The sequence below is a fragment of the Uranotaenia lowii genome, chromosome 3 (genome assembly GCF_029784155.1).
Source record: "Uranotaenia lowii strain MFRU-FL chromosome 3, ASM2978415v1, whole genome shotgun sequence".
NCBI classification, from domain to species: domain Eukaryota; kingdom Metazoa; phylum Arthropoda; class Insecta; order Diptera; family Culicidae; genus Uranotaenia; species Uranotaenia lowii.
In genome coordinates this window covers 268,481,999-268,509,666 of record NC_073693.1, presented here as the reverse complement: position 1 = coordinate 268,509,666, position 27,668 = coordinate 268,481,999, and the positions used below count along the sequence as shown (strand labels likewise).

The window sequence follows — 27,668 nt, the reverse complement described above, 5'->3', positions numbered from 1 at the left end:
AGTTCTCAAATTTCAGAAAAACCATAAAACTGACCTTCAATAATTGAACAAACAACACAAGACTTGAAAATCTCAATGAATTGAATCTGGAAAAAGATAAGATTTAAAACATAGAAATATCCATGTTCAGAAAATCACTCAATGATATTAGCTACTCAACTATGAGATCGTTTTTATTATAATTTGAGAATGATCATTTAGAAAATGATCTGCTGTATTCAGGATATTTTAATCAGTAGATGATAAAATTTTGTAAAATCAGTTGAAAAGGTTTCAATACGAATTCCAAGTCTAATACAGAAATTGGGATGGAAATTCAATTAAAAAAACTGTGTATTATTGTCGATTGGTCCAATTTGAACAACTACTATTTTTTCAGATTTTATTTTCAAAAATAGGCAGGGAAAAGGATTTAGAATTCGTAAACCAACGGAAATATCAATAACAATTATTGAAAAGTGAAAAGTTATAATAATAACTGGTCTTAACCCGGATACTGCCCGGATAAAATAATAAAATATTTATCATAAAACTTATCTGTTCTCTCTTAGCACTGTGAGAAAGTATTGGCGAAATAATCATTATTATTGTGCAAGACGTTTGTATTTAATGAAAATGTGGAAATGTTTTTATTTATTTTACCTATTTTCTACAAAATGACAAAATATGAGGTGTTTTGCCTCATATTCTTCATAATTATTGTCGAGTTTTTTTTTTCGAATTCGGTTTACTCCAGATTTTAGGTTGTAAATTTTGAAATTCAATACCGAGATTTTGACATTCTCAGCCTGCAAAATGCACTTCACTGCTTACTCTAGGGGGCCCCCTTAACATGAAATAAACTATTCTAGATATTATTTCACGGGGGCCCCTTTAGTTGTTATATTTCAAGTTTTCATTCCGATTTTCTAATCTTGATTTCTTTTCAAAGATTTGTAAAATTGAAGAAGTATGGATAAGGTAATGTTAAAATTTTTTTCACCTCGGGGGGCCCCCCTGAGCTGGGGGGCCCGGGGCAATTGCCTCTTTTGCCCCCCTTTAATCCGGCCTTGAGAACCTCTAAACATGTTCTCCACATTCTAATCCACCATTTAGACTAGAGGGCGAGTCTTCAAATTTTAAAATATAATGCAATTTTGGGACCCCCTAATGTGTAGGCATTCTTAAGTGTTCAAAAATTTAATCTCCAGAATAGAAATTGATAAATATTAACTCCTTAAAAACAGTGATTTTCCTGTTATCGAGTTTGCTAAATCAAGCATGAGTAAATCATAAACTATGTAATCAGTAATTAAATACATCACTCGAACTTTACATGGAATAATCATGGCAATTTTAATGGATATTCAATGAACTAATTCTTCAAAAAATAAATGTGATAGATTTTATGAAATTATTTTATCTTTGAGAAAGAATATTTAAGACTTGAATGATTATAGACGGAAGTCTTTTCCCAATCTGAAATTTCAATTTCAAAGTTATTTTCACTTGAACACATTCAAAGCAAAACACTATTGTTCATAATTCAAATTCTAACTCAAAAAAAACGGTTTTTTGTACCTTTTTCTGAAATGAACATACTACTATCAATTTAGATTTGATCAACAAATTTTAGTATCAATGGGGAAAAAGTGTATAAAACGCGAAGAAATTCAATTTCTTCCCTCCTACATGAATCAAATATACAGTACCGTTCATAATTGTATAGAATTTGGAAGCAAGCGCACTGTCACTTCGACTTTGAACTTCCATAACTTTTTACTCTGATGATATTTTTAGATCAAATTTTTTGCGTTAGATAGATCAACTATCACACTATTACATATATCACAAAATTTGAGCTTTCTGTAGTTTGTGTGGCCTGAAAAACAGTTATTCTACGATAATCGGACTTTTTGGACTTTTCTCATTCAAACTGCGATATCTCTGAAAATATGCTACATTTTTTATTGAAATTTTGCACAGTGATTGTTGAAATACAAAGCTAGCATGTCTGAAGTTTTCGAAAAATTCTATCGATGAGATCAAAAGTTACGCGAGGTGCAATATTTCAGGCATGAACCTTGAAATGCGATTTCTATAGAATTTTGGACGATTCATGAGAACAATATCGTTTCCTTCACCAATCAGACAAAAAATGTCTGGCGAAAGCAATGAAGAAAAGAAAAAAATGAAATGAATGGTATATTTGTGTTTTGAAATCAGAATCTAGCGATATTGTTGTGATTTTTCGGTTGAAATAGATTTACTGGTTGTTAAACAGAGAATATGATTTTCCTATGGAAACATTCGTCCAAAATTCTATAGAAATCGCATTTCAAGGTTCATGCCTGAAATATTGCACCTCGCGTAACTTTTGATCTCATCGGAAGAACTTTTCGAAAACTTCAGACATGCTAGCTTTATATTTCAACAATTACCGTGCAAAATTTCAATAAAAATTGTTGCGTAATTTCAGAGATATTGAAGTTTGAATGAGAAAAGTCCAAAAAGTCCGATTTTTGTAGAATAACTGTTTTTCAGACCACACAAACTCCAGAAAGCTCAAATTTTGTGATATAACAGTGTGATAGTTGATCTATCTAACGCAAAAAATTTTAACAAAAAATATCATCAGAGTAAAAAGTTATGGAAGTTCAAAGTCGAAGTCACAGTGCGCTTGCTTCCAATTTCTATACAATTATGAACGATACTGTACCTTCCTGTAGTGAAAATGTCTAGAAAAACGATTGGACATAGTTTCAGACGCCGCACGAGCTTACAAATGGAGATATAGTGCCTTTTTATCCCCTAACTCCCTTATATTTTGTAAACAATCCAGAAAAACACCAATTTGGAATCGAATAAAGGCTATTTGAGCCACCTCATGCTTCGGAAAATAGAGTTATGACAGATTTTACCCTAAATTCCTCTATATTTATCAATATATCATAGAAAAAGTAATTTCGGACTTGAAAATTTTGAACCAAATGAAACCTATCTTGTGTGATTTTTTCCGAAAAAATCGAATGAAGGCTGTTTGAGCAAATGCATGAATGGAAAATTGGAGTATGTGAAGTGTAAGGCTGATGTCAAGCTGAGGCGACAAGCAGCGCAACACGACATACCTGCTCTCATTTGATCTCCATGGAAAAAGCGCAGACCTGTCAAGCTGAGCGCATTGGAAAGCGCGACAAAGCTGATGTCAGGGTGTTTTGAAGCGCGACAAGTAGAAAATCAAATGGGAATGTTGTTTTTTCTCGGTTTAAAGCAGTGATTTCGGGTTTTAACCACAAAAGTTCGTAGATCCGTCCAAATTTGTGATAATAAACAAAATAATATCTGAATTTTGAAAGTGCCATGGCGCGCCAGCATTATATACCAATGCGTTGCATTGCTTTCTTATTGGAATTTATAACGCAAAGCGATGCTTGTCGCCTCAGCTTGACATCGTTAGGCTGATGATGATCAATTTCCCAACATTTTTAATATACATAGTTCAGAAAAAGCTTGTTCGGACTGGAAAATTTGGGAGCAAGTGGAACCTATCTATAGTGTTTGTTTTTGTTCCGAGAAATCGAATGAAGGCTCTTCAAGCCACCGCACAATTTGGAAATTGGAGTTATGGCTGTTTGAACCTTAATTTTCCAATTTTACAATTGAATCCAAATGTAAAAAATTACATATTGCAGAAAAACATGTTCGGTTTTGATTATTATAAATCTAATGGAATTTATGTTATGTGATTTTTTCTGAGAAATCGAATGAAGGCTCTTCAAGCCACCGTACACTTTGTAAAATATAGTTATGGTTTAAATATTTAAATTCGTGCGGTGACTAACCAAGCTTTCATTAGCCTAAAAAAAATTAATTCTCGTTTGGTTAAGAATTTTCAAGTCCGAACATGCTTTTTCTGAACTATATTGAAAATGTAGGGGAGTAGAGGGTAAAACCAACCATAACTTCATTTTACGATGCATGCGGTGGCTGAAATAGCCTTTCTTTGATTTCTCGATAAAAAAAAACAGACAAGATAAATCACATTTGGTTCGAAAATTTCAAGTCAGAACTTGTTTTTTTTTTTCTAAATTAATTAAAAAATATATAGGGAAACATTGGGTAAAAACAGCCATAGCTCCATTTTTCAAAGCGTGCAGTGGCTAAAATAGCCTTCATTCGAATTCTTATAGGAAAAAATAAAATTATATAAGTCCCATTTGGTTTAAAATTATCAAGTCCGAACGTGTTTTTCTGCAATATTTATAAAATTTAGGGGAATTGAAGTTAAAATAAAAACCCATAACTCAATAGTATAGCAAAAACATTGAAATAATTAGTATGGATAACATCTTTTGCCAATTTTTTTGTCCAACATTTTACCCTTTTTTTACCACCAAATAAACACCAAATTTTTGAGGGTCAGACATATTTTGTATTGGAGGTAGGAACAGGAGGTCGTCTATACTAATTGTTCACTGGTTTCGCGATATTGTTGTGCTTATGCGTCACCCGGTTTTTGATGTGACGGGGCCCCCAGGAAATTCACCCGTCACACGAATACGGGTCCCATGGCGACGAACGTGTTAAAACTCCCGAGCGCAAATTTTTATTTCAAACCAATGTTTATTAGCGTCAATATCGCAAAACACCTATTATGGACTATCGATTGCTCATACCTCCAAACTTCTGTGTGCAAATTTGCAACTCAACCTGATGTATAATGACGTGAACTTGTTGCATGGACAACTCCTTTCCTTTTGCCGGTCCATTACACAAAAATTAATAACTGAAATCCATTTCTCGTCCCTTAAAACTTGCGTGTACAAATTTTAATCCAAATTCGATGTATAATAACGTCAACATCGCAAAAACAGTGAACAGTTAATATGGACGACCCCTTTGGCCGATCTCTGACTCTAAATTTGATACCTGAAATCGATTACTCGTCTCCCAAACATTCATGTGCTAATTTAGTTCAAAATCCGCTGAAACAATATTTGTCTTTTTTGGACAACCCCCTTCAAAAGGGTCATCCGAAAATCTGAAAACATTTTTCATCATCCCTGGTCCTAATGATATCCACGCCAAATTTCAGCTCTCTAGGTCTTCAGACGGCTGAGCCTATAGAGGACAAACAAACAAACAAACCCATAGAAATTGCTTTTTGTCTATTTAGGTACGTGACTTAAACATCGTAGTTTGAAATATGCATATCATTATACATTTAATATAGATGAAATTACCGGAATTCGATAAAAAAATAATTAAAATATCATAAACATTAATATTATGAGCTTGTGATATAGCTCAGTTGGCAAGTTAGTTGCCTCCCGAGCCGATGTCCGCGAGTTCGAGCCCAAGAGCCCATCGAACACAGTTTACCGGAAAAGTTTTCCAATTAAACTGTCCGCCAACTGCAACGTTGATAAAGTCGCGAATGTCATGAAGATGGTAAACGACTATAATAAAAAAATCATTATAACAATCTGATTATATTTCAACCGATATTTTTGCTAATTTCTCCATGATAAAAAAGCATTTTGAATTAAGGTTTCCAGATTTCCCGGTTTTATCCGGATTTGCCCGGATATTTAATACAAAATTTGGGAACAGTCCGACCCAGCCTGGTTGCCGGCTTTTTCCCAGATTTATTAATTTTTTTTTGGCAAATCAAACAAAAAAAAACCAATTGTGTCATAAAGTTTTTACTTGATTTTTGTTGAGTAATTTCTGGGTTTTGACAAAATTTGCCCGGATATTGTTCGAATTTTTGGTCGTTAATGTTGAAATGAAATGCCCGGATTTTGCCAAGTTTTTATAAAATTCTGGCAAAATTATTTTGAACAGGTTTTTTTCTCTATACAATCTTTTTTCTCATACTTAAATGAAATATTCTAGCACTTCGTTTATCATAAAGAATGCTTTGAAGATTTTTTTTATTTTAATCAGAAACCCTCTGTCGTGTATGATAATAAATTCCTTTTCATCAATTACACATTTCGATTAGGGGGCATCCATAAATTACGTAACGCTCCTAGGGGGGGGAGGGGGTTAGCTCGAACGTTACGAATTGTGACATAGGGGAGGGGGGGAGGTATGCTCACGTACGTAACGATTTTTTCCTTAAAAATTTCAGTTTAATCGCAACTTTTTTGTGTCATGCAATTTTGGCAGAATGATATGCAAACCAAAATCAGTTTAAAATTTGTAAGCTTCAACATGATTGAAACTGGTTTGTAATCTTTCTTCTTTAAAGATTCTGAAATAGACTTCTTGAAAAGTGTATTGAATATCCGTGAAATAACCGTTAAAAAAACCCTATATTTAGGTACATTTACCCCCTAGAACTCAATTCAACCTTAAGACGTAAATTCTACTATTTTTTCTCAATTTATTCAAAATATGCAATTTTGATTCTTGCGACTAATATTACTCAATGGAATATATTTCGCATAACAAATAGGCTTCTTGAACAAATTAAAGTAAACAAGGTTGATCATCAGTTTACAAGCAAATCAATTTACTTTATGAGAGAGTTATCATCAATGAGTACTTAGAAGCGATTTGGATAGATCGATATTAATTCCGTTTTTAAGAACGTTAGAAAATATATGTTGAAATAATTTTTTACCTTTGAAGATGAGTGGGGGGGGGGGGGTTATTATCAACGTTACGTAATTTTCATAGGGGGGTACGTCGAAGCGTTACAATTTGTGACATACGGGGGGGAGGGGGTCAAAAAAGTGCAATTTTTGCGTTACGTAAATTATGGATGCCGCCTTACGCGCCTCTGATTTATTAAAAACTAGTTGTTTTTTTTTGTTTCGATTATAGTCGTTTTACCATCTTTATGGCATTCGCGACTTTATATCAACATTGCAGTTGGCGAACAGTTATTGAAAAACTCATCCGGTACAACTGTGTTCGATATTTACTCTTGGGCTCGAACTCGCGGACATCGGCTCGGGAGACAACGGACTTGCCAACTGAGGTATGTATATCACAAGTCCATAAAAAAAGGAAAAAACACGTGTTGTGAATCTTTCTGTCTGAACCCATTTTCATTGTAAACCTTTAGTGAAAATATTTTAAATTTGATTTTTAAATTGAAGGGTTCATAAAGTGTATCGAACTAAACTTTAAGTCCATTTAATACAGATGTAGTGAAAACTTGTTTTGTCATTTGTTGTTCTGAAAATTTTTGTTGTTATTTTTCACAGACATCTTCAAATTAAGACTAACGGCTCGTTTGTCAATCGATTTTTTTGGCAGATGTTAAATCACTTTCCAATGCTTTTTCATACGTTTGTTTATAATTTACGGACGTTAGCATCGATAAAAAAAACACTTCGATAGAAAAAATCAATTTACGAACGTACAAACTAAAAATTCCGCAATAAAACCGAACATGAGCTAAAATGAAACGTTCGAAATTCGAAAAACTTAAAATACTAAAAAAAAACATAAAAAGACAAATTAGCTCAACAATTATAGAAATACAATTACTAGCTACAAACTCAGAACAAAATGATTGAACCACACTTACGTCAAATTAAAGTGCTGCATGCTACACTGTAGTGACAGATCATCCATCATCTCACAGGAGGACAGAATCTCTCCCAGACCCCGTTTGGCTGCCAAAAAGGTATCCTTTACGGCTTCGTAGCTCTCCAACCCTAGAAACGCCACATTGACGGCCCGAGATGCCGTAGGACAGAAGATGGACAGCCGAGTGATGATACCCAACGTTCCTTCTGATCCGATGAACAGATGCTTCAAATGGTATCCGGTATTGTCCTTTTTGAAATTGGACATCAGATCAAGAACGTGACCCTGAGCTGTAACCTGTTGAAGGGAAAGTTTTGTATAGGTTTGTATGGTTTCAAATTTAATGTTCAAGCTTACCGCTTCAACTCCCAAAACTGATCCATGCAGATTTCCGTATCGGAGTAGCCTCAAACCACCAGCATTCGTCGAAACGTTTCCCCCGATGTGGCAGGAACCTTTGGCTCCCAGATCCAATGGCATCACCAAACCTTTCTCCTTGGCTTTCTCCTCCAGAGTTTCAAGAACACATCCAGACTGGCACACCAAAATTCCCGAGTATTCATCGACCTGCTCGATTCTGTCCATCAGCTGCAGCGATATGACGACTTCATCGAAAACTGGAACAGATCCTCCCACGAGGCCAGTGTTTCCACCCTGTGGACAAACCGCCAGCCGTCGTTCATTGCAGAATTTGAGAAGCTCTGCAACCTCTTCGGTACTTTTGGGTTTCAGCACAACCCGGCTGTACCCGCGGACACTTCCGAGATAATCAATGTTATAGCTTTGAATGTCTTCTGCCTGCGTAAGTACCCGACCTTTTCCGAGAATGGATTCAAACTTGCTCAGATCACTATCGTTGAGTTCGGCGAATTTGCCTCGTTTTATAGGGTATCGATCTTTGGTGAGGGCCGGAATTTCGCGCTGCAAACCGGAAGCCATCGAGCGGCTCCGGATGAAGTTGCTCCGCGAAGCATTCAAACGAGTGACTATCGACCGAAGATACATTTCATGGGGCCAATTCTGTTGAAATAAGATACGCAATCAACACTTGACTTGATTTTTTTTTTAATTATTTAAATCTCTTGGTAAGAGATGTACAATAACATCCCTTTTCAATGGTAAATTCCATTTATCCCAGGAATTTCGAATGAAATAGCTGAATGACTAAAATAAGAATTATGTTATCCGACTCCATCTTGAAATCCAAGATAGCGGCTTCCGCTTTTCTCATAAATGCTTAAAATCACCGGATGTGTCCTAAAAATTTTAGGCTAAAACTACTCCAATATGGGCATTGGAAAAAAAGAGTTTAACGAGTATAAGCAGGAAATCTTAGTCCGACGCTATTTTGAAATCCAAGATAACGTCTTCCGCATTTCTTCTCAAAGCTGAAATGACCTAAGATAGCATAAAATAGGCTGGATTATCTTGAAAGATATTTTGTAAAGTCTCTTCAGTTTTGGTCGATTTCTTAGTTTGCTGGATTTTGTGAATGTTTTTCCATGTACGTCCATCATTGCCTTTTATATCTGCTTTTTATTTTGGTGCTATTTATTACCAATTTTTGAACAGGTATCATCTGAGAAAAGGGATAGTTCAAGGTATTAACCCTCATCCGTACCTTAAATTTTTACCCGTTATAGTCCCTGGAGTGTCAATTTTACACTCCTGACTAAAACCAATATATCTCTCTTGTTTCTCAACCGATTTTTAAAAAAATTATAAAGGGTAATACGGTCAAAATTTGGTCAATATCAATTTGACGTATTTCTTTTAATTTTGCATTTGAAAAATCTGAACACCCCTCATTTTGAAGATGTGTGTGTGCTCCTATTTTGATTTTGGAATTCACTCTTCAGTTGTCAAAATGTCTTCCAAGGAAGAAGAGCAGCGTATCAAAATTTTGCTCGCGCATCGCGAAAATCCGAGCTTCTCGCACGCAAAGCTGGCAAAATCGCTAAAAGTTGCCAAATCAACCGTTACAAATGTAATTAAAGTGTTTGGGGAACGTTTGTCGACAGCCAGGAAGTCTGGATCGGGGGAAATCGAAAACCGGAAGCCGCTGAGACGACAACGAGAGTTGCCGGTAGTTTCAAGCGAAACCCTAACCTCTCTCTTCGAGATGCCGCAAATAAGCTGGGTGTATCGTCTACAACCGTGCATCGAGCCAAAAAACGAGCCGGACTATCGACTTACAAGAAGGTAGTGACTCCAAATCGCGATGATAAACAAAATACGACGGCCAAAGCGCGATCCCGGAGGCTGTACACGACGATGCTGACGAAGTTTGACTGCGTGGTAATGGACGACGAAACCTACGTCAAAGCCGACTACAAGCAGCTTCCGGGACAGGAGTTTTATACGGCAAAAGGAAGGGGAAAGGTAGCAGATATGTTCAAGCACATGAAACTGTCAAAGTTCGCGAAGAAATATCTGGTTTGGCAAGCCATCTGTACCTGTGGCTTGAAAAGCAGCATTTTCATAGCTTCCGGGACAGTCAATCAAGAAATTTACGGGAAAGAGTGTTTGAATAAACGTCTGCTGCCTTTCCTGAAGAGACACGGTTGTTCCGTACTGTTTTGGCCGGGTTTGGCATCTTGCCATTACAGTAAAAAGGCCATGGAGTGGTACGCCGTCAACAACGTGCAGGTGGTTCCCAAGGACAAGAACCCTCCCAACACGCCAGAGCTCCGCCCAATTGAGAACTACTGGGCTATTGTCAAGCGGAACCTAAAGAAGACCAAAAAACTGCTAAGGACGAGCAGCAGTTCAAGGCAAACTGGCTTTCTGCTGCGAAGAAGGTGGACAAGGTGGCTGTACAAAATCTGATGGCAGAGGTTAAGCGTAAGGCCCGGAAATTCGGATTTGGAAAAGCGGAAGCCTAACTGAATATTTTTCCTGAATTTTATACTAATTAAACTTGAAAAAGAAATTTAATTCGATATTTTAAATAAACGATTTCACCGATTTACACGCGTTTTCCCTTCACCAAATTTTGACCGTATCACCCTTTATCTTCCGAACAAGATTATCTAGACAAAATGTGTATCGTTTTTTCCGGAAATTTGCTACTTTTTGACATTTTTCCTTCAAATCTGTATCGTTGGATGAATAAAGGATAAAGAATAGATTTATAATATTTTGTTGTTGTTCATGTAGGGTAGTTACTTTATCAGTTATAACCAGCGTTGCCAGATTGAAAACCGCTCAAGTCCGTAGATTTTATGAAAATCGAAAAATGTACTGATTTCGGCAAAATAAAGCTTGATGACCTTTTTTTTTTTTTTTGGTCGTCAGGTAGAATTTTCAGTTATCCGCAGAATCCCTTGAATTTTCTCGATAATCCGTAGAAAATCCGTAAGAAATGCTAAAAATCCGTAGATTTCGAGCATCGATCCGTAGCTCCGTAGAAATGCTGAAAATCCGTAGAACTACGGAGAAATCCGTAGATCTGGCAAGGCTGGTTATAACTGATCGATTTCACTCTGCACTTTAGGATTAAGTTTGGGAAACAAAAATCTGCCGAAATCAGTTTGCCTATGTTTTATTTCTTAGCCTGTGAATTAAAATTATCCCGTTATCAGTCGACTAAAAAAATGCAAATGCAAATGATTCGTTTTGCTGACTTTTCCAGCACTTGTTCTTTTTTTCTGGAGATTTTCCAGCAATTGATCCATATTGTTGGAAAATCAGCAATCGATCTGTCACTTTGTTATTTTTTAGAGTAAACTTTGGGTAATTGAAAAAAAGAGCTCGATGTTTTCCAATAGAAAAAAAACTCCTAAAACGAATTATTTGGTAAGTCGATTGTTTAGCATGAATTCGACAAGAAACAGACTAATTCAATTTTTAAATTCCGGCCGGATAGTCACTGAAAGATTAAGGAAGATCATGCGATATGGTTAATTCTTTGTGCAACTGAAATTTTTTTTTATATTCATTAATAAAACCAATAATGTATACTCAGGCAAACATTTACTTTAAGGAATATGAATAATAATAAAAGCAATATTTTTAAAACAAATTAATATGAGCAGAATATTTTTAGGTTTCTAGAAAATCTGTTTGAAGATTGCTGTTTTTCCAGCAATTCAGTTTGCTGGTATTTCCATCAATGTTTTTTGCTGAAAATAAGCTGGAAAATCAGCGGGACAAAACATTCCAGCACACAAAAATTAGCTGTGTATTAAGCTAAACATTAGGAAAAACTATTATTGATTTTTGACCAACAATGCTGAATTTCGAGATCTACACAAGTTATATCGCTGATACTCAGGGCCGGATTAAGCCATCGGGGGGCCCGGGGCAATTTTCCTCGGGGGGCCCCTATGATTCGATTTTTTTAATGCTATCCCACAGAATTAAAAAACATTTCAAACATGTGAAAGATGAGTTCAGTTTACTGTCTCAAATAGCCATGTTGTCTGCCTAGAAGATAGTTGTTGGTACCTTCAAATAAAAATGGTTAATTAATCACGTGCAAACATCGCGGAAAAGTTTAGAAATTAAAAAAAAGTGAATGCTCTGATATGAGCTGAAAATGCAAAATTTATTTCTCATTTTTGTTTCATCGGGAAATAATTACCTCATGAAAATTGGGAAGCATATGAAGATTTAAAACATAGAAGACAAAATTAAAAAAAAATAAACAAAAAAATTAAACTCAAATTCCATAGAGATACAGATATAAGAGTTTACGAATTCAAGAATAAAAATCAGATTATATTCCGAACCACAATTAAGTGTCTCAAATCTAAATCATAATTTCAAATTAAGTTTGAGAAAAATATGAATTATGTTTAAAAAAAAGAATTAAAGTTGCAATCAGAGCCAAAACAGAAATTTCACCACATGTGAACTTCAAATTTATATCCTTAAAACACAAAAAAAAAACGTTTATGAATATGTTTTGAATATGATTCTCATCAGATAAAAGAAATGGTTATCAAATTGTTATTCTAAATGTGACCAAAATTTAATTGGATGCCCTCAAAGCTCAAGGGGTATAAGTGCAAAAAAGATCGATTGAAAATAAAATAGGAATAGAGATTAAATGTTTAAATCACAGAATCAGTTATCATTGAAAAAAGAAATCCAAATGAGTTTATTATCTTAAACAAAGATCCTGAGTTCTCAAAATTCAGAAAAACCATGAAGCTGAACTTCATTAACTGAAGAAACACCACAAGACTTGAAAATCTCAATGAATTGAATCTGGATAAAGATAAGATTAAAAACATAGAAATATTCATGTTAAGAAAATCACTCAATGATATTGGTAACTCAGCTATTAGATTGTTTTTATGATAATTTGAGAATGATCATTTGGAAAATAATATACTGCATTCAGGATATTTACTTCAGTAGCTGATAAAATTCTGGGTTAAATCAGTTGAAAATGTTCCAATACGAATTTTAAGTCCAAGGCAGAATTTGGGATGGGAATTCAATAAAGAGACTCTTTACTGTCGAATGGTCCAATTTAAGAAACTACAGTTTTTTTAAGCATTTATTTTCAAAAATAGGAAAGGAAAACGGTTTAGAATTTATAAACCAACGGAAAGTTCAATAAGAATGATTGAAAAGTGAAAATTTATAATAATACCAGGTATTAACCCGGATACTGCCCGGGTAAAATTCTGAAATGTTTATCATAAAGCTTCTCTGTTCTCTCTTAATACTGTGAGCTAACATGTTTCGATAAAAAAAAACGAAAATTGCAGGTGTTTTCCTTCAAATTCTTCTTTTTTTCGGTTTTGGTTTACGATATTTTTGTATTCCGATTTTGAGTTGATAATTTTGAAATTCAATACCAAAATTTTGATATTCTCAGCCCGCAAAATGCGGGAGAACTTCTTCACTACTAGGGGGCCCCCTTAACTTGAAAAACTTTTCTAGATATTATTTCACGAAGGCCCCTTGTTGTTATATTTCAAGTTTTCATTCCAATTTTCTAGTTTTGATTTCTTTCCATAGATTTGTAGAAATTGAAGTAGTATGATTTAAGTAATGTTAAACTTTTTTTCCCTCGGGGGCCCTCTGAGCCGGGTGGCTCGGGGCAATTGCCCCTTTTGCCCTCCCCCCCTTAATCCGGCCTTGCTGATACTGCTTTCAGTTCATCGACACAATAATATTGAAGTTTTGAGTCTAAATCCAAATTAAGAATTGATTCTCTAAATCTGAAAGTTTGACTATTTCAGTAGCAATTGATTAACTAATAGATTTAACCCATCATTTCATGTATTTTAAATAATAATTCAATAATTCATTTAAAAAATTTGGAAATATGTGTAAATGAAGAAAACCACGGTTATTCACTTCCTTTATAATTTATTAGTTACAAATTTGTAACTATTTCATTCGTTTCTATACAAGTGTATAGGAAGCACGCGCACTGTCACTTGGACTTTGAACTTCCATAACTTTTTACTCTGATGATATTTTTTTATCAAATTTTCTGCGTAAGATAGATCAACTATCACACTATCATTTCACGAAATTTAAGCTTTCTAAAGTTTGTGTGGCCAGAGATACAGTTATTCTACGAAAATCTGACTTTTTGGACTTTTACCATTCAAACTGCGAAATCTCAGAAACTACGCAACGCTTTTTATTGAAATTTTTAAGAGTGATTTTTGAAAAATAAAGTTAACATGCCTGAAGTTTTTGAAAAGTTCTTTCGATGAGATCAAAAGTTACGCGATACACAATATTTCAGGCATGAACCTAAAAATGCGATTTCTATAGAATTTTGGACGATTCATGAGAACAATAACTTTTCCATCCACGAATCAATCAAATATTGTCTGACAGAAGCAATGAAGAAAAGAAAAAAAATAAAAATGATCCATTTGTGTTTTGAAATCAGAATCTCACAAAATTGTTTGAGATTTTTGATTGAAACAGATTTACCTGTTGTTGAACATAAAATATGATTTTCCTATGGAAACATTCGTCATGCCTGAAATATTGTACATCGCGTAACTTTTGATCACATCGATGAAATTTTTAAAAAACTTCAGACATGTTAACTTCATATTTCAATAATCACTCTTCAAAATTTCAATTAAAAGAGTTGCGAAGTTTCTGAGATATTGCATAGGGTCTAACACTTTCAAAAAATCGATTTTTATTTTTTTATTTTCTTATTGTAAAACATTTCAAGAATGTTGTGTCGAATTTTCAAGTAAATTGAAGCAAAATTGTATAATTTATAGGCCTTTATCTCTTCCTATCTAATACTGCAAGAATGTAAGAGCAGAAACTTCAAACGCGTTTTTCTCGAAAGCACAAGTTAGTGGACATCGTCATTTGAAAACTACTTATCCGATACTTTTCAAATTTGGAACATATTTTCTACATATAAAATACCAGACCCAAACGTTTTTCTTTTTTTTTTACTTTGGGGAGATTTTACAGATAAAAACGGCGGATTTTTTCGTGAAAAATCGTAGTTTTTATTTCAAACAGCCACAAAAATTTCATAAATTTTTTTAAGTTAAATAAAAACGTTGGGGTCCAGAAAAACATCTATTAAAAATATTTTGCTCTGATTTTTTGGCTGCAGATAATTCTGTGCTGAGATACAATGACCACCGCAAATCCTGTTTTCTAAAAGGCATCCTCGAAAGTGCTCCGTCACCGGCTCATTTTTCAATATTTTTCTACGAAAAAATTACTAAATGTTCTTTTAACAATGCTTTGTATAATGCAAAAAATTTGAATACATTTGTTTGAACGATAGCTCTAGAAAAAAATCGTGAAAATGGTGTTTTTTTTACCCGTTAGACCCTACTCCCCCCTTAATTCCCTCTCCACCGTTCATCGCTTCTTATCAAAAATTCTAGCGTATACCTACATGTATAAACGTGAAATCTCATTCGGATTCGGATCATGCGCCATACACTTCATCCATCCAATAATACCCAACCACCCACGTACATACAACTGTCATAAAATTGAACATCCCACTACTGGCTGGCTGACTGGGCACTCCATTGCGCCAACAACCAACAGCAACACTGTCATCATGGCACTGCGCAAAGGCGGGAAAAATAAATACACCAACCAGCCTGTGGGTGTGTGTGGGTCGACCAGTAAACGCTCAGATCGGTTCGAGTGTGGTTTTTGATTCGATGTCCCCGGTCGATGTCTTCATGTTCGCCGGGTATTCGAGCCGGCCAAGGAGTTCGCTTATTTGGCGACCGTTGCCCGTTTTGCCACTTGAGAACCAATTGGAGCGCTCACTTTTCCCCGGGGAGAAGTTTAATCGATTTCGAAAAAAAAGCCGCTGATTGGATGATGTCTGCAACAATGAATGCACTCGTTCGAAAAGTGCTTTTACAATCTACACTTTATGTTCACGGTTGTAAATTGTTTGAAAAAAAATCTGATGCTCAAGATTCTCAATCTGATGAAGTTATCTAAGATTCTAAGTTAGAACCTAATTAGCTGTTCCCCTCACATATTTGTTTGTTTTTTTTTTCGCATATGTACCTGATTAAATATTCTTCTATCTTTTTATCCGTCTATGAAATTTCAGAATCATGAAATTTCTTTTCTTAAAAGGTCATCAATAACACTAGTTTACAACATTTTTAAACTTAGTAAACTGAAGATCATTTTAAATGTGAAATCGGGTGCTGAATCCGAAAATGAAATTCAAAAAAATCTCAGTAGAACAGTTTTTGAGTTATGCTCCAAATATGAAATTTTGGAAAAAAAAAATTACTTGGATTGAAATACCTCGGACTGCATAACAAAATCTCTTTTTGCATATTAAAGGTGGACCAATTTGCTATCGATCATCTGAACATAAGTTTTGCGCATCATCAACAGTATTGTTGATATTAGTGGCTTTATGAAAGAAAAAAAATTATAAAAAAACGCATGTTTTTAGAGAAAATTTTGTTTTTCGGCCTTTGAACCCCAATTACTTTTTTGTTTCAAATTCAATCGTGTTTTAGTCTTGGAGGGAAATGTTTGTCTCAACTTAGGCTTTAATAAAATTAATCAGAAAAAAACAATCGACTAGTAAAGAAAAAAGTAATTAATGACCAACCAGTATTTTTTACTTCTCCCGAGCATAATGCCTTAAAATCCTATTCACGTTTGAGACTCAAGCAACCCCCCCTTAAGGTCATCTTTCTGAAAATTGGCATGTGACCTTCTGGTAAGCTAAAAAATAATTTTGACTAGGAGCGAGTGAGATTACCCAAGTTTAATTCTTCCTATACTATGTATGATAAGTAAACTGCGGTTCGATAAATACTTAAAAAATGCAAAAACTGTTATGGTAAAGTAACCGAAAATTCTTCAATTTTCAAACGATTTTTATAAACAACCACTTGAAATCTTTGTTTTGAACTCACATTCAAGGCCAATAGAAAATCAGATTTTTTTAAATGTTACCATCGAGTCTAAAACTTTCGCTCAAACAAAAATGCGGTTTTATAATTTTTCTTTCACAAAGCCACTAATATCAACAATACTGTTGATGATGCGCAAAACTTATGTTCAGATGATCGATAGCAAATTGGTTCAACTATAATATGCAAAAAAAGGATTACAAATTACTGTTATGCTTTCCGAGATATTTCAATCTAAGTACAAGTACTTTTTTATTTTTTTCAAAATTTCATAATTGGAGCATAACCCAAAAACTGTTCTACTGAGATTTTTTTGAATTTCATTTTCGTATTCAGCGCCCGATTTTACATAAAAAATATTGGTCAGTCAATCAAGTTCACGATTTTTTTAAAATTTTGTAAACTAGTGTAGTTTATAGTTCCGTTGCTTAACGGGTTTGAAAACATAAGTTTTATTGTAATCTGCATTTTATTACTCAGCTTTCATAGTTTCAGAAAAGTTTATGATATCTGTTAAGTCGCTTTGATTTTGAAAACTAATATGTACACTTTTCAACTTTGTTTCAGCTTATCAAGCTTCGCTAGCAGGATTTTGCAGAAAACTTAAAAAAATTAGCTATCCTGATACAGAAGTTGGTTCCAAGACAACAATTCACAACATTTTATAACTTTATCATTAACCGGAACAGTTATTTTAAATAAATTTCACCCCAAAAAACTGACTCAACATATGAACAATTTATTGTAACTATTTTCACTTCAATAAAATCCACATGTTTCTGCATAACGAAGCTAACCCTCTGTTTTGGTAACAGCAAGTTAGTGGTAGTGTAGTGAAGGCGGTGAGATAGAAAAAAAAACATCGCAGAACGTCAAAGTAAGATCCATCCGAAAGTGATCTAAAAAGGCTTTCGGATGGATATAAGCTCTGTTCAAGTGCTCGAACGGGAGCTTTATCATTTTCTAATGTAACACATATACAAATTGTAGATGTATTATTAGGAAGAACAGGATAGGTATTTACGTCTCTATTTGATTCTCCTATTCGCAAACTTGTCGATTTATGTAGTAAAGACAGATCAAACCAATCCGCCGTGCTGTACACATCGTCAAAATAAAACCCCCCAATCGAAACGAAATATAAGTTGAGTTTTAAGTTTTATTAAATCAAAATCGCGAGTTTCATAATTAGTGTCCGAAATAGTGTTCCGGTCCCAAAACATTTGGTCCTTCGAACCGGATGACCGTCCGGAAAAGTGGTTCCGGGACATAATTGGACTTTAAGTTAAAAGTGAAGAACGCCGATCGGCGCAGCAAAGTGTGAACCATTTTCTGTTCACGAAATCGCCATCGCTGTGCTGAACAATTGAACTCAAGTGATTGTTGACACTAACAAAGCGAGTGCATTTTGAACGCTTGGCTTGGATGCAATTAAGTGCATCAGTGGAAAAAGTATACGCCATTGCAAGTTTTGAACAATAAGTGCTAGCGGAAAAGTGAAGCCGAGATCTAAAGCAGTGGAGCAGATATTCTACAACAACCAGAGGACAGCTGATTTACAACCAGCAAAGGACGCAACGCCTGAAGGAGCAGTTTTCCGGAATAAACATAGCAGGAAGTATTAATGGGCTTGGTGCATGAGGCTAAAAATAGTGTGAATAAATAAAGAATTGAAAGTGAATTGGTCTTTTAAGTTGCATGAAGTGTGTGCCCTGTCCGTAAAACTTGAATTGGTCTTGGTAATTCATTGGCATTTTTACTTTGCTATTTTTAAACTGGTTGTGCCCACTCGCTGCTGTCAATATCGGGTTGCTAATCTCACAAATTCGCGTCGCGATCGGATGGAACGTAGAGTTGATCAAATTTAAGTGCAAATACCCCAAGTCAGAAGCACATAAGGTGCAAGTCAGAAGCACATTAAGGTGCAAGTCAGTAGCACAGAAGGTGCAAGTCAGATATTTTGGTCAGAACTATTCAACACTGGACGGATTGGGTCCAAGGTGTTGGAATTTGTCGGAAAATCACAAGTTTGTTTAAGAATTTAAGATTGTGTCAGAATTTGAACCTGAATTGAAGTTTGATTTGAAACTTGTCAGAATTAAATCTGAATTTTCAGAAATTAAGCTTGAGTCGGAAATCTTGTCAGAATTAAGTCTGAATCAGTTTGTGTCGGAATTCTTAAGTGAATATTTTTGGAAATCTTTTCTGAAACTAGTCAGAGTGGAGTCTGATTCTCAAAATAAGCTTGCGTCAGAGTTCTTGTTTGAATATTGTCAGAAATCTTGTCTGAAATATGATCAGAAATTAAGTCAGAAGAAATCTTGTCAGAAATCGAGTCTGAATTCAAATCGTTTGAAACATTGTCAGATATTAAGCCTGTTTCAGAAACAACGTGTCAGTTTAAGAACTTGTCTGAAGGTACAAGTTTGAATTCGTCAGAAATTGGAAGCCTGAGTCAGTTATTAGTAATTCTGTATTAGACGAATCGGGTCCAAGGGTTTCTGATTTGTCAGAAATTAAATTCGTTCGATATTTTGTCAGAAATTAAGAACAAACTCCTGAACTTCAACGATTAATTCGCCTACGTCAGCATTTGAGTCAGAAATTCGTCAGTTTGGACAAATTTGGTCCAAGTTTGTCAGATATTTTGGAAATTGGAAATTGGTTTCTCGTTTTCCCCAATTTGGGTTGAATCGCTGCTTTTTCAGCTCTGAAACGTCAGAGTTATTGAAATTTAAGTAGAAGTTGACAGTATTTCCAGTGAGAATGGCGAAAAATGTTCAGTTGAAGTTGTTTCAGAAGAGAGAGAGGCAAATAGTGCTTCTCATGGACAGTGTGGACCGATTCGTGCAGAATTATAATCCAGAACGTGACGAGTGTCAAATTAGTTCTAGGCTTGAAGCCTTAGAACCAGTGTACGGTGAATTTCACGAAGTGCGAAGCAAGATAGAAATGATTGTGTATGAAAGCGAAGAAAAGAAGGCCAAGGAGCTCTACGGCGACGCGAAGGATGAAGCTGAAGCACAACGAGAGGAAGAAAACGACGAGCTGCTGTTAAGTTTTGAAGACCGTTTCTTCCGATTGAAGGGAGCCTTGACCAAACTTCAGTTAAGGCGTCAGCAATTGTCAAAGGCGAACGAGATTTCGAATCATCAGCATGTGACGGTGGGGTCAAGAATTAAGCTTCCAGAGATTCGTCTGCCTAGCTTCAGTGGAAACCTTAGCGAATGGGTTTCATTCCGCGATAGTTTTCGAACCCTGATCCACAATAACGAACAACTCGCGCCCATGGAGAAATTCACGTACCTGAAGTCATCCCTTTCCAGCGAAGCTCTTAAGGAGATTCTCTCAATCGAGCTGTCCGATGCAAATTACTCTGTCGCTTGGGAGATTCTGACAGAACGATACGAGAACAAGAAGCTGATCGTTAAGACGTACCTAGACGCACTGTTTTGTTTAGAACCAATCAGAAAAGAAGGCTACGAAAGCATCAATAATCTAATAACCGAATTTGAGAAGAACCTGATGATGCTGCAGAAGGTCGGTGAAGATACAGATGGCTGGAGCACCATTCTAGCGCACATGCTCTGCTCGCGACTTGACTCTGTCACTCTAAGGAATTGGGAAACACAACACAACAGCAAAGAAGTACCGAAATACGAGGACATGAGGAAGTTTCTGCGCAACTACTGTTCCGTTCTGCAGTCAGTTGCTCCAGCCAAAGAACCCCACTTCAACGTCGCAACCCATCATCAGCCGAGAATCCAATCAGCGAGCTTCACTACGTTTATGTCACCGAACCTATGTCCGTTCTGCCATGAAACGTGGCATTCACCGTTTCACTGTCAAAGATTCCTTCGGTTGAAGATATCAGAACGGGTTGAGGCCGCCAATCGGAGCCGAGTCTGTCGAAATTGCCTACAGCCTGGTCATTTTGCGACGAACTGCACTCGTAGCAGTTGTCGGTTGTGCCAACAAAAGCATCACACTATGTTACATGCTACGCGATCCTCCGTTCCAAATCCGTCGAATCCGAGACTCAGTCAACTGTCAAACGCACAACCTAATCAAGAAACCACCCATATTATTCCACAGCAAGCCTATCAACAGCAAAGACAACAAACCATGCCAATAGTTACGGAAACACACACTCAACCACAAAATGCAACACACAATTCACCAAACACAACCACACAAATCAATTCACCTATGCCAAGCACAAGCCAAAGCTACGTAGCACTATCTGTTAAGCCTACATCAAATACTCTGCTTCCTACCGCTCTCATCAAGATCAAAGACCGCTACGGTAACGCTCTGGTAGCCAGAGCCCTGTTAGACTCTTGTTCGCAGCATTGTCTGATGACAGAAGAGTTCTCAAGAAAGCTGAAGCTGGAAGAATCACCCACGTTTTTGTCAGTCCAGGGTATTGGGTCGTCTGAGTCAGTCTCAACGAAGACCATACATGCTGAAGTCTCTTCACGTTCGCCAAAAATCTCGAGATTCCGAGAAACTATGCAGTTCTTTGTGTTGCCCAAACTCACGCTGCAGCTACCTTCGTCATCGTTTCATCCTCCGCCCATGTCGATTCCCGATTCCTCTTTGCTAGCTGATCCTTACTTCTACGAATCAAAGCGGGTCGATGTCGTCATTGGTGCGGAATACTATTTGGATTTTTTGACGAATGATCGAAGAAAGGTTACGAAGAACGGTCCCACGCTTCACAACTCTGTTTTTGGTTGGATTGTGTCAGGTCGAGTCAAATTTCCGCAAAATGTTTCCCATACGCCAATGTGTTCTACTACGAACTGCAGAAGCAGCTCACGTGGTTCTAGAAGCTGGAAACATGTCACAAAACGAGCACGAACTCCATTGAAGAACCTACAGTCAGAGATGAAGCAGAGCGTGTTGTCGGTACCCTATCCAAGAATGAGTCAGTGTGCGTCAGATATGCTATGTCAGAACCAATGAATTGAGTTTGAGAATTCATAGAGAAAGATTTTGAAGAATGAGACTTATGTTGCTAACACTTCAAGTACCCCTGATCATTTTTTAAGAAGTCTAACCTAATCCTGATTCGAACCTAACCTCATGTCGCTTTAAGATTCACTCTACGTTATCTGTACTGAATAGGAGCGTGCAGGCTCCAACGAAGTAATTGTTTAAGTCAGCAGGACTAATAACAACACATAATCTTATCGCTTGAGGTTCCACCAAATCGCTCTAGGTACTCCATTTCGTTTGAAAAAATCATATGTTTGAAGTACGCAATCCTTTGAAGAATCATAGCCATGCAGTTTAAACTCCACCATATTGCTTGAAGATTCATATTTGCTTAAGAATCCCAATCGTATTAAGAATCAAATCGTTTGCCCATATCGTCTGAAGAAACATAAAGTATGAAGGGTCCTAGCGTTTTAAGAGTCATACCACTTCAAAGGTTCCTATCGTTTTGAGAATCCTATCGTTGAAGAGTCCTGTCTGAAAAACCAACGTCAGTAATATGCATCTTACCAAGCTCATAACATTACTTAAAAGGATTCAGGCAACCTTGGTTTGTCAGGAGGTCCCTTTAGAAAATCGTCTAGAAGGATGTCATCATTCGTTCAAAGGGGATAAGACGTACTTAGGAAAGCTTGCGGAGGCCCAGCGCCTTCGCATCCAGGGAAGTTCCTGATGTATTAAGTGTTCTTTAAGTTGCTAAGCACTTCCCCTTTGTATACAGATCCATCCGTCAATCGAAGAAGATCGAGCAGCAACACAGCGGTAGAGCATTTGTGAAGCATCGAATCGAACGAATCCTAGTCCATTTCCGGGGTCCACATGCCAGCTGATGGTCGACATTCAGTTACGTCATTCCTTTGGTATAGCGCTCCGTGGGCAACAAACGTGTAGACAGCTTCGCACACCACCTGAGGCACCTGACGTACCAGTGGGCAAATTGGTCTCATAAACTACGGTTGAATCGCATCTCCGAGACACGAACCGCAACGAAGATCAGCAAAACATCCATCGTCATGCGCGGTAAAATTTGCCATATGTTGATTTCAACGCAGAATGCAGGTGATCAGGCTTCGAGTAGCTTGTTTTTATTGGATCAAGTTGTGGCTCTGAGAAAGCGAAAAATTTCGTTCAAATTGAGTCGCAATTCAATTTTCACCGACAACTTACCTACCAGCTCCTGTCGCACTGCACTAGGAAACAATAAGACGCTACATGTTGGGAACCAAGAACTGGTTTTTATGTCAGGAGAATTCTGCACGAGAGGTTTCATATTCCGTCCCACATCACACAAGAGAAGTCGTCCCATCGTATTCGAAAGGCCACTCAGCAGCTGATCTACGGTCTTGATGAGAAATGAAATACCCAATCCTGCATCCAGACCAACCTTCAGAGCAATTCTAGGTCAAATTATCCGTCCGATCAAGATAGCATTCTTGCCAACAAGCCGGTCGCAGTTCTGCAAAACAAAATACAACAATCAGCATCGTGACTGTCGAAAAAAAATCATCAGCAGAAGTGCTATTCTGCTAAGAAATCAGCCAGCAGAAGCATCAATTGATATGTAATTTGTACTAACCTGTGAGCCTCAGCTGCCTGAGTAACATCCACAACATCGATAGCCTCCGGAACAGACGAAAATTTCACCCAGCTAGCGGTTCTGTCCAGTTCAACAGCAACATCAAAACACACTGCATTACACTACACCTCTATACTATGCGAAGAAAACCAAAACAAAACACAATCTTAAGGGCACACAGTGAGAATAGTACCGTTAGGACTTAGGAGAAAACTGTGAACAAAGGAAAATATTGTAAATATGTACCGTTTGACTTTGTGTTGAAATGATATTTCAAGGCGGGCGGCATATGTTTTGGTAACAGCAAGTTAGTGGTAGTGTAGTGAAGGCGGTGAGATAGAAAAAAAACATCGCAGAACGTCAAAGTAAGATCCATCCGAAAGTGATCTAAAAAGGCTTTCGGATGGATATAAGCTCTGTTCAAGTGCTCGAACGGGAGCTTTATCATTTTCTAATGTAACACATATACAAATTGTAGATGTATTATTAGGAAGAACAGGATAGGTATTTACGTCTCTATTTGATTCTCCTATTCGCAAACTTGTCGATTTATGTAGTAAAGACAGATCAAACCAATCCGCCGTGCTGTACACATCGTCAAAATAAAACCCCCCAATCGAAACGAAATATAAGTTGAGTTTTAAGTTTTATTAAATCAAAATCGCGAGTTTCATAATTAGTGTCCGAAATAGTGTTCCGGTCCCAAAACACCCTCTACAGCAGAATTCAGACCCATTACCAGGAAACACAAATAGAAAAAGAAACCAAATACAGAAGGAAACCAAAATTCAGTTTTGATTCTGGGATCAGGGATTCAATCTGAAATTCGGAATTCATTTTTCAAGCCGGAAATAAATTTAAAAAAAAAATTGGAAGAAAAAACGGCGAGTTTCGAAATTTAAAAAAATACTTTAATATCTCTTCAATTGCCTCTAATGTGACAAAACTCACATTTGTTCCGGAACCCTTAGTTAAAAACTAGGTATCTCGAAAAAAAAATATAAGAAATCGAAAAAAAAATTTTTAATTTTTTCAACCACCGCATGTCATGACACTCACTAAAACAATGAAAAATTAAAGAAAAATTTTGAATTCAGAACTCTTCGTTGCAGACTTTTGAATGTAAAAACAAGGTTATCTATATTATAATTTTCCAGTGAGTTGAACAGAGTTCAAGAATTAAACACAAGACAGAAATTAAAAATGGTTCTACCCTTTTTTCGTATGGTACTGTGCTTTTTTATAGCTTCAAAACAACAAATCATTACTATAAATTAGAGGAGAGCAATAGGAGACATTTCCCTATCATACCCAATATTTCGTAAAAAAAACTCCATCGGGCTTACAAAAAAAATGTTATACCTTTAGATTCAAAATTCAAGCGCTACATTTGGCATTTGATTTCCAATTTTTCATCATTGAATCTCGACAAATTCAAGCAGAATCCAGTGATTATTCGAAAAAAAAAATCTTTAAAAAAGTGACGAAAACCACTTCAAATTTAACAACATAATTCTCGACAGATTTAAGCAGAATCCAGTGATTATTTAAAAAAAACCTTTGGGAGGTAACGAAAAGCAGCAGTCAGTCAGGAAGGAGGGGTCAGGAGCGTTCAAATTGCTTTCAAACTCTTGAATAAAACAATTTAGATACAGTTTTTTTTAAGAAAATTAAGGATTATTTGAGTTTTATGTTTGGGCGAGACCGTAATTAGGTTTACTTGTCCAATTCATTTTGAAAACCCGGGCAAGTTCGAAATAGTCCGAATAAATCAAGCAAATCTGGAATGTATACCCAACACTAAATACTACATAACTTTTTCTTATTTACTAATTAAAAAATATATAGATATTTTTTGATTATAAAATATTTTCTCCACATGTAAAACAAAAATTACGGCTTTTACGGTGGCTAGAATAACTTTTTCTATGATTTAATGAAATTTAAAAAAAAAGTTACTATCCGTTTTTAAAAGAATATTTGCTGTAAAGAATTGGTTGATTGAGGAAAATCCTCTCCCATTCTGTAAAGTACAAACGTCTAACTCAATCACAAGGTATATTGCATTAATTTCAAACTTTACCTTGATTTGTTAGGAACATGCCATTTATGGAAAAATTTATGTTTTCTTAGCTTAACTAAAAGACTTTTTAATTAGCAGTCCAAAGCTTTATTCGGCCAATATCCGGGTAAATGACGGGTATTACTGAATAGAAAACAATCCTTTGAAATTTTTAGTTTTTTTAAGAGCTCTGCTTGAAATAAAACTAATAAATCTGGGCAATCTGGAATGTTTACTTTATAAGCGTAAGTATGAATATTACTGTTAAATGAAATTAATGTTAAAATGTTAATCATAATTCAAATTTGCTTTGGTTTATAGACTCTTTTTCCGAAAATTGATTGAGAAAAATGAAAAATGAAAAAAAAAATACTGTAGTTTCTTAAATTAGACCAATCGGCAATACTGTGTTCCTCTGTTTAATTTCTTTCACAACTTCAGTCCAAGATTGAAATTGAACTCAAACTTTTCCAACTGATTCAACTCAAGTTTTTCACTATTTCGATTCTGGTTTTTTGCATCCTCTGCAATAGCAAATTTCCTGAATTAATTATTGACCACTACCAAATTATTTAATCATCGATACACTCTCATATGTGAATTTCGACTTTCATTGAGTAATTCTCTAAACATGAATGTATCTATTTTGGATTCTTAGTCGGAAATCTCAATGTTACTTCCTTATTGTCATGAGGGAAACATTAAGCACATACCAAGCGATAAATTGTGAAATGAAAAACATTCTGTTTCTTATGTTTGAATTTTCCTCATCCATTTGACATGTCTACCCGAATAGGATTGTACCGTGAAAAAACCATGAATTCCATATTCACAGACCATAAATTATATCGTCCTCGATACCGTGAATACACATTGAAGTTCATAGTTTACGACCATACATTTCATCGTTTTGACGAAAATAACCATGAAAAAGGGGTATTGTTATGCAGCGTGACCATGAAAAAAATGGCGATTTCCCATACATTAGAAAGCTCAAAAGTATGAAGTTCATGGTGATAACAGCATCCATTTTTTCATGGTAAAACCATGAAAATCCGTTTATATCCATTGTTTGCCCGGTGCAATAAAAATTCTTGTTCAGGATTTGAAAATGGTGGGATTTTTTCGCTTGTATTCATGGTTTATACAATTAAAAATCTTATTTTTATGTATTGCTAATAACTTCATTTATTTTTCAATTTAAAAAAAACACATAATTTCAATAAAAACTATCGAACAACACATTTCACTTTAATTATTCACTCACCGGCATCACCACGTACCGCTTCTGATGTGGATCCTCCGCTGGGAGGCTGGCTTATTTTTGGCCACTTGGTGCTTCCAGTCCGGTGGCATTTTCTCCCAATTCCTTTTATCCCTATAATTAATAACAAAATTTTAATTGAGAATGATCCTCACTTAACTTACGTCGACTTTTAAAAACTCACCGTTGCGAACTCCTTTAAATGCTCCGATTAGAGCACTCCTTCAAAAACAAGTCCGAAAAACTTGCTGCCGATCGAAAAATTTTCCTGCGAAAAAAAACACGTGCTGCACGGTCGTGTCGTGTCAACCTACACGAAAAATATAAATTGCTGAAATTTGCTATAAATATTAACGCTCGGATGTTGTTTAAACCATGAAGTGCATGGTCACATTTGAATTAATTGTAAAACGAATGTAATACCATGGTTCTGGCTATTCGGGTAATCAGAGTTTTAATTTTCGATAAGTTGTTTTACTCTTTGATTGATTCATTATTGTCAATATGTTTAGATGTACATATGCCATCTAACCACTGCGTCTATATATAATTTGCTACGTTTTGAAATTCACCATTTATTAGGTATATGGTCATGGATTATTTTCATTTAAACATATGAAAAGGGAAGCGTTGTCGTTTTAACACGCAATGAGTACATTTTACTCATTGCGTTTTACAGGACAATTTGCTACCAATATAGAATTTTTGATCCGCCATAACTTTTTTGTTTAAGTCCATTCGAGTTGCAGTCTTCAGGTGAAATGTTAGTCTTAATTAACATTTTAATAAAATCAACATAATCAAGCAATCGATTGGTAAAGAAATAAATGTTTGATGAAAAACCAGTTTTTTGCTTCTTCAGAACACAAT

The 27,668-nt window shown here is 35.8% G+C and overlaps 2 protein-coding genes across 5 annotated transcripts in view; one reads left to right on the top strand and one right to left on the bottom strand.

The window, feature by feature from the left end:
• Positions 1-27,668, bottom strand: part of LOC129754221 (D-2-hydroxyglutarate dehydrogenase, mitochondrial-like) — a 117,244-nt gene that overhangs the window by 41,011 nt on the left and 48,565 nt on the right. For 3 of the 4 annotated variants that reach the window (XM_055750134.1, XM_055750137.1, XM_055750136.1), the window contains exons 2-3: positions 7,885-8,547; positions 7,526-7,824 (exon numbers count right to left, since the gene is read on the bottom strand). The exons of the other annotated variant lie outside the window; for it this stretch is intronic. In XM_055750134.1, coding sequence (XP_055606109.1) covers positions 7,526-7,824; positions 7,885-8,532 — 947 coding nt within the window. In that variant the 5' untranslated portion in view covers positions 8,533-8,547. The remainder of the gene's footprint in view (positions 1-7,525; positions 7,825-7,884; positions 8,548-27,668) is intronic. 4 annotated transcript variants of the gene reach the window in all.
• On the top strand, positions 19,722-21,863 carry LOC129753394 (uncharacterized). The gene has a single exon (XM_055749213.1). It carries the CDS (start codon positions 19,722-19,724, stop codon positions 21,861-21,863), a length of 2,142 nt encoding a protein of 713 aa, XP_055605188.1.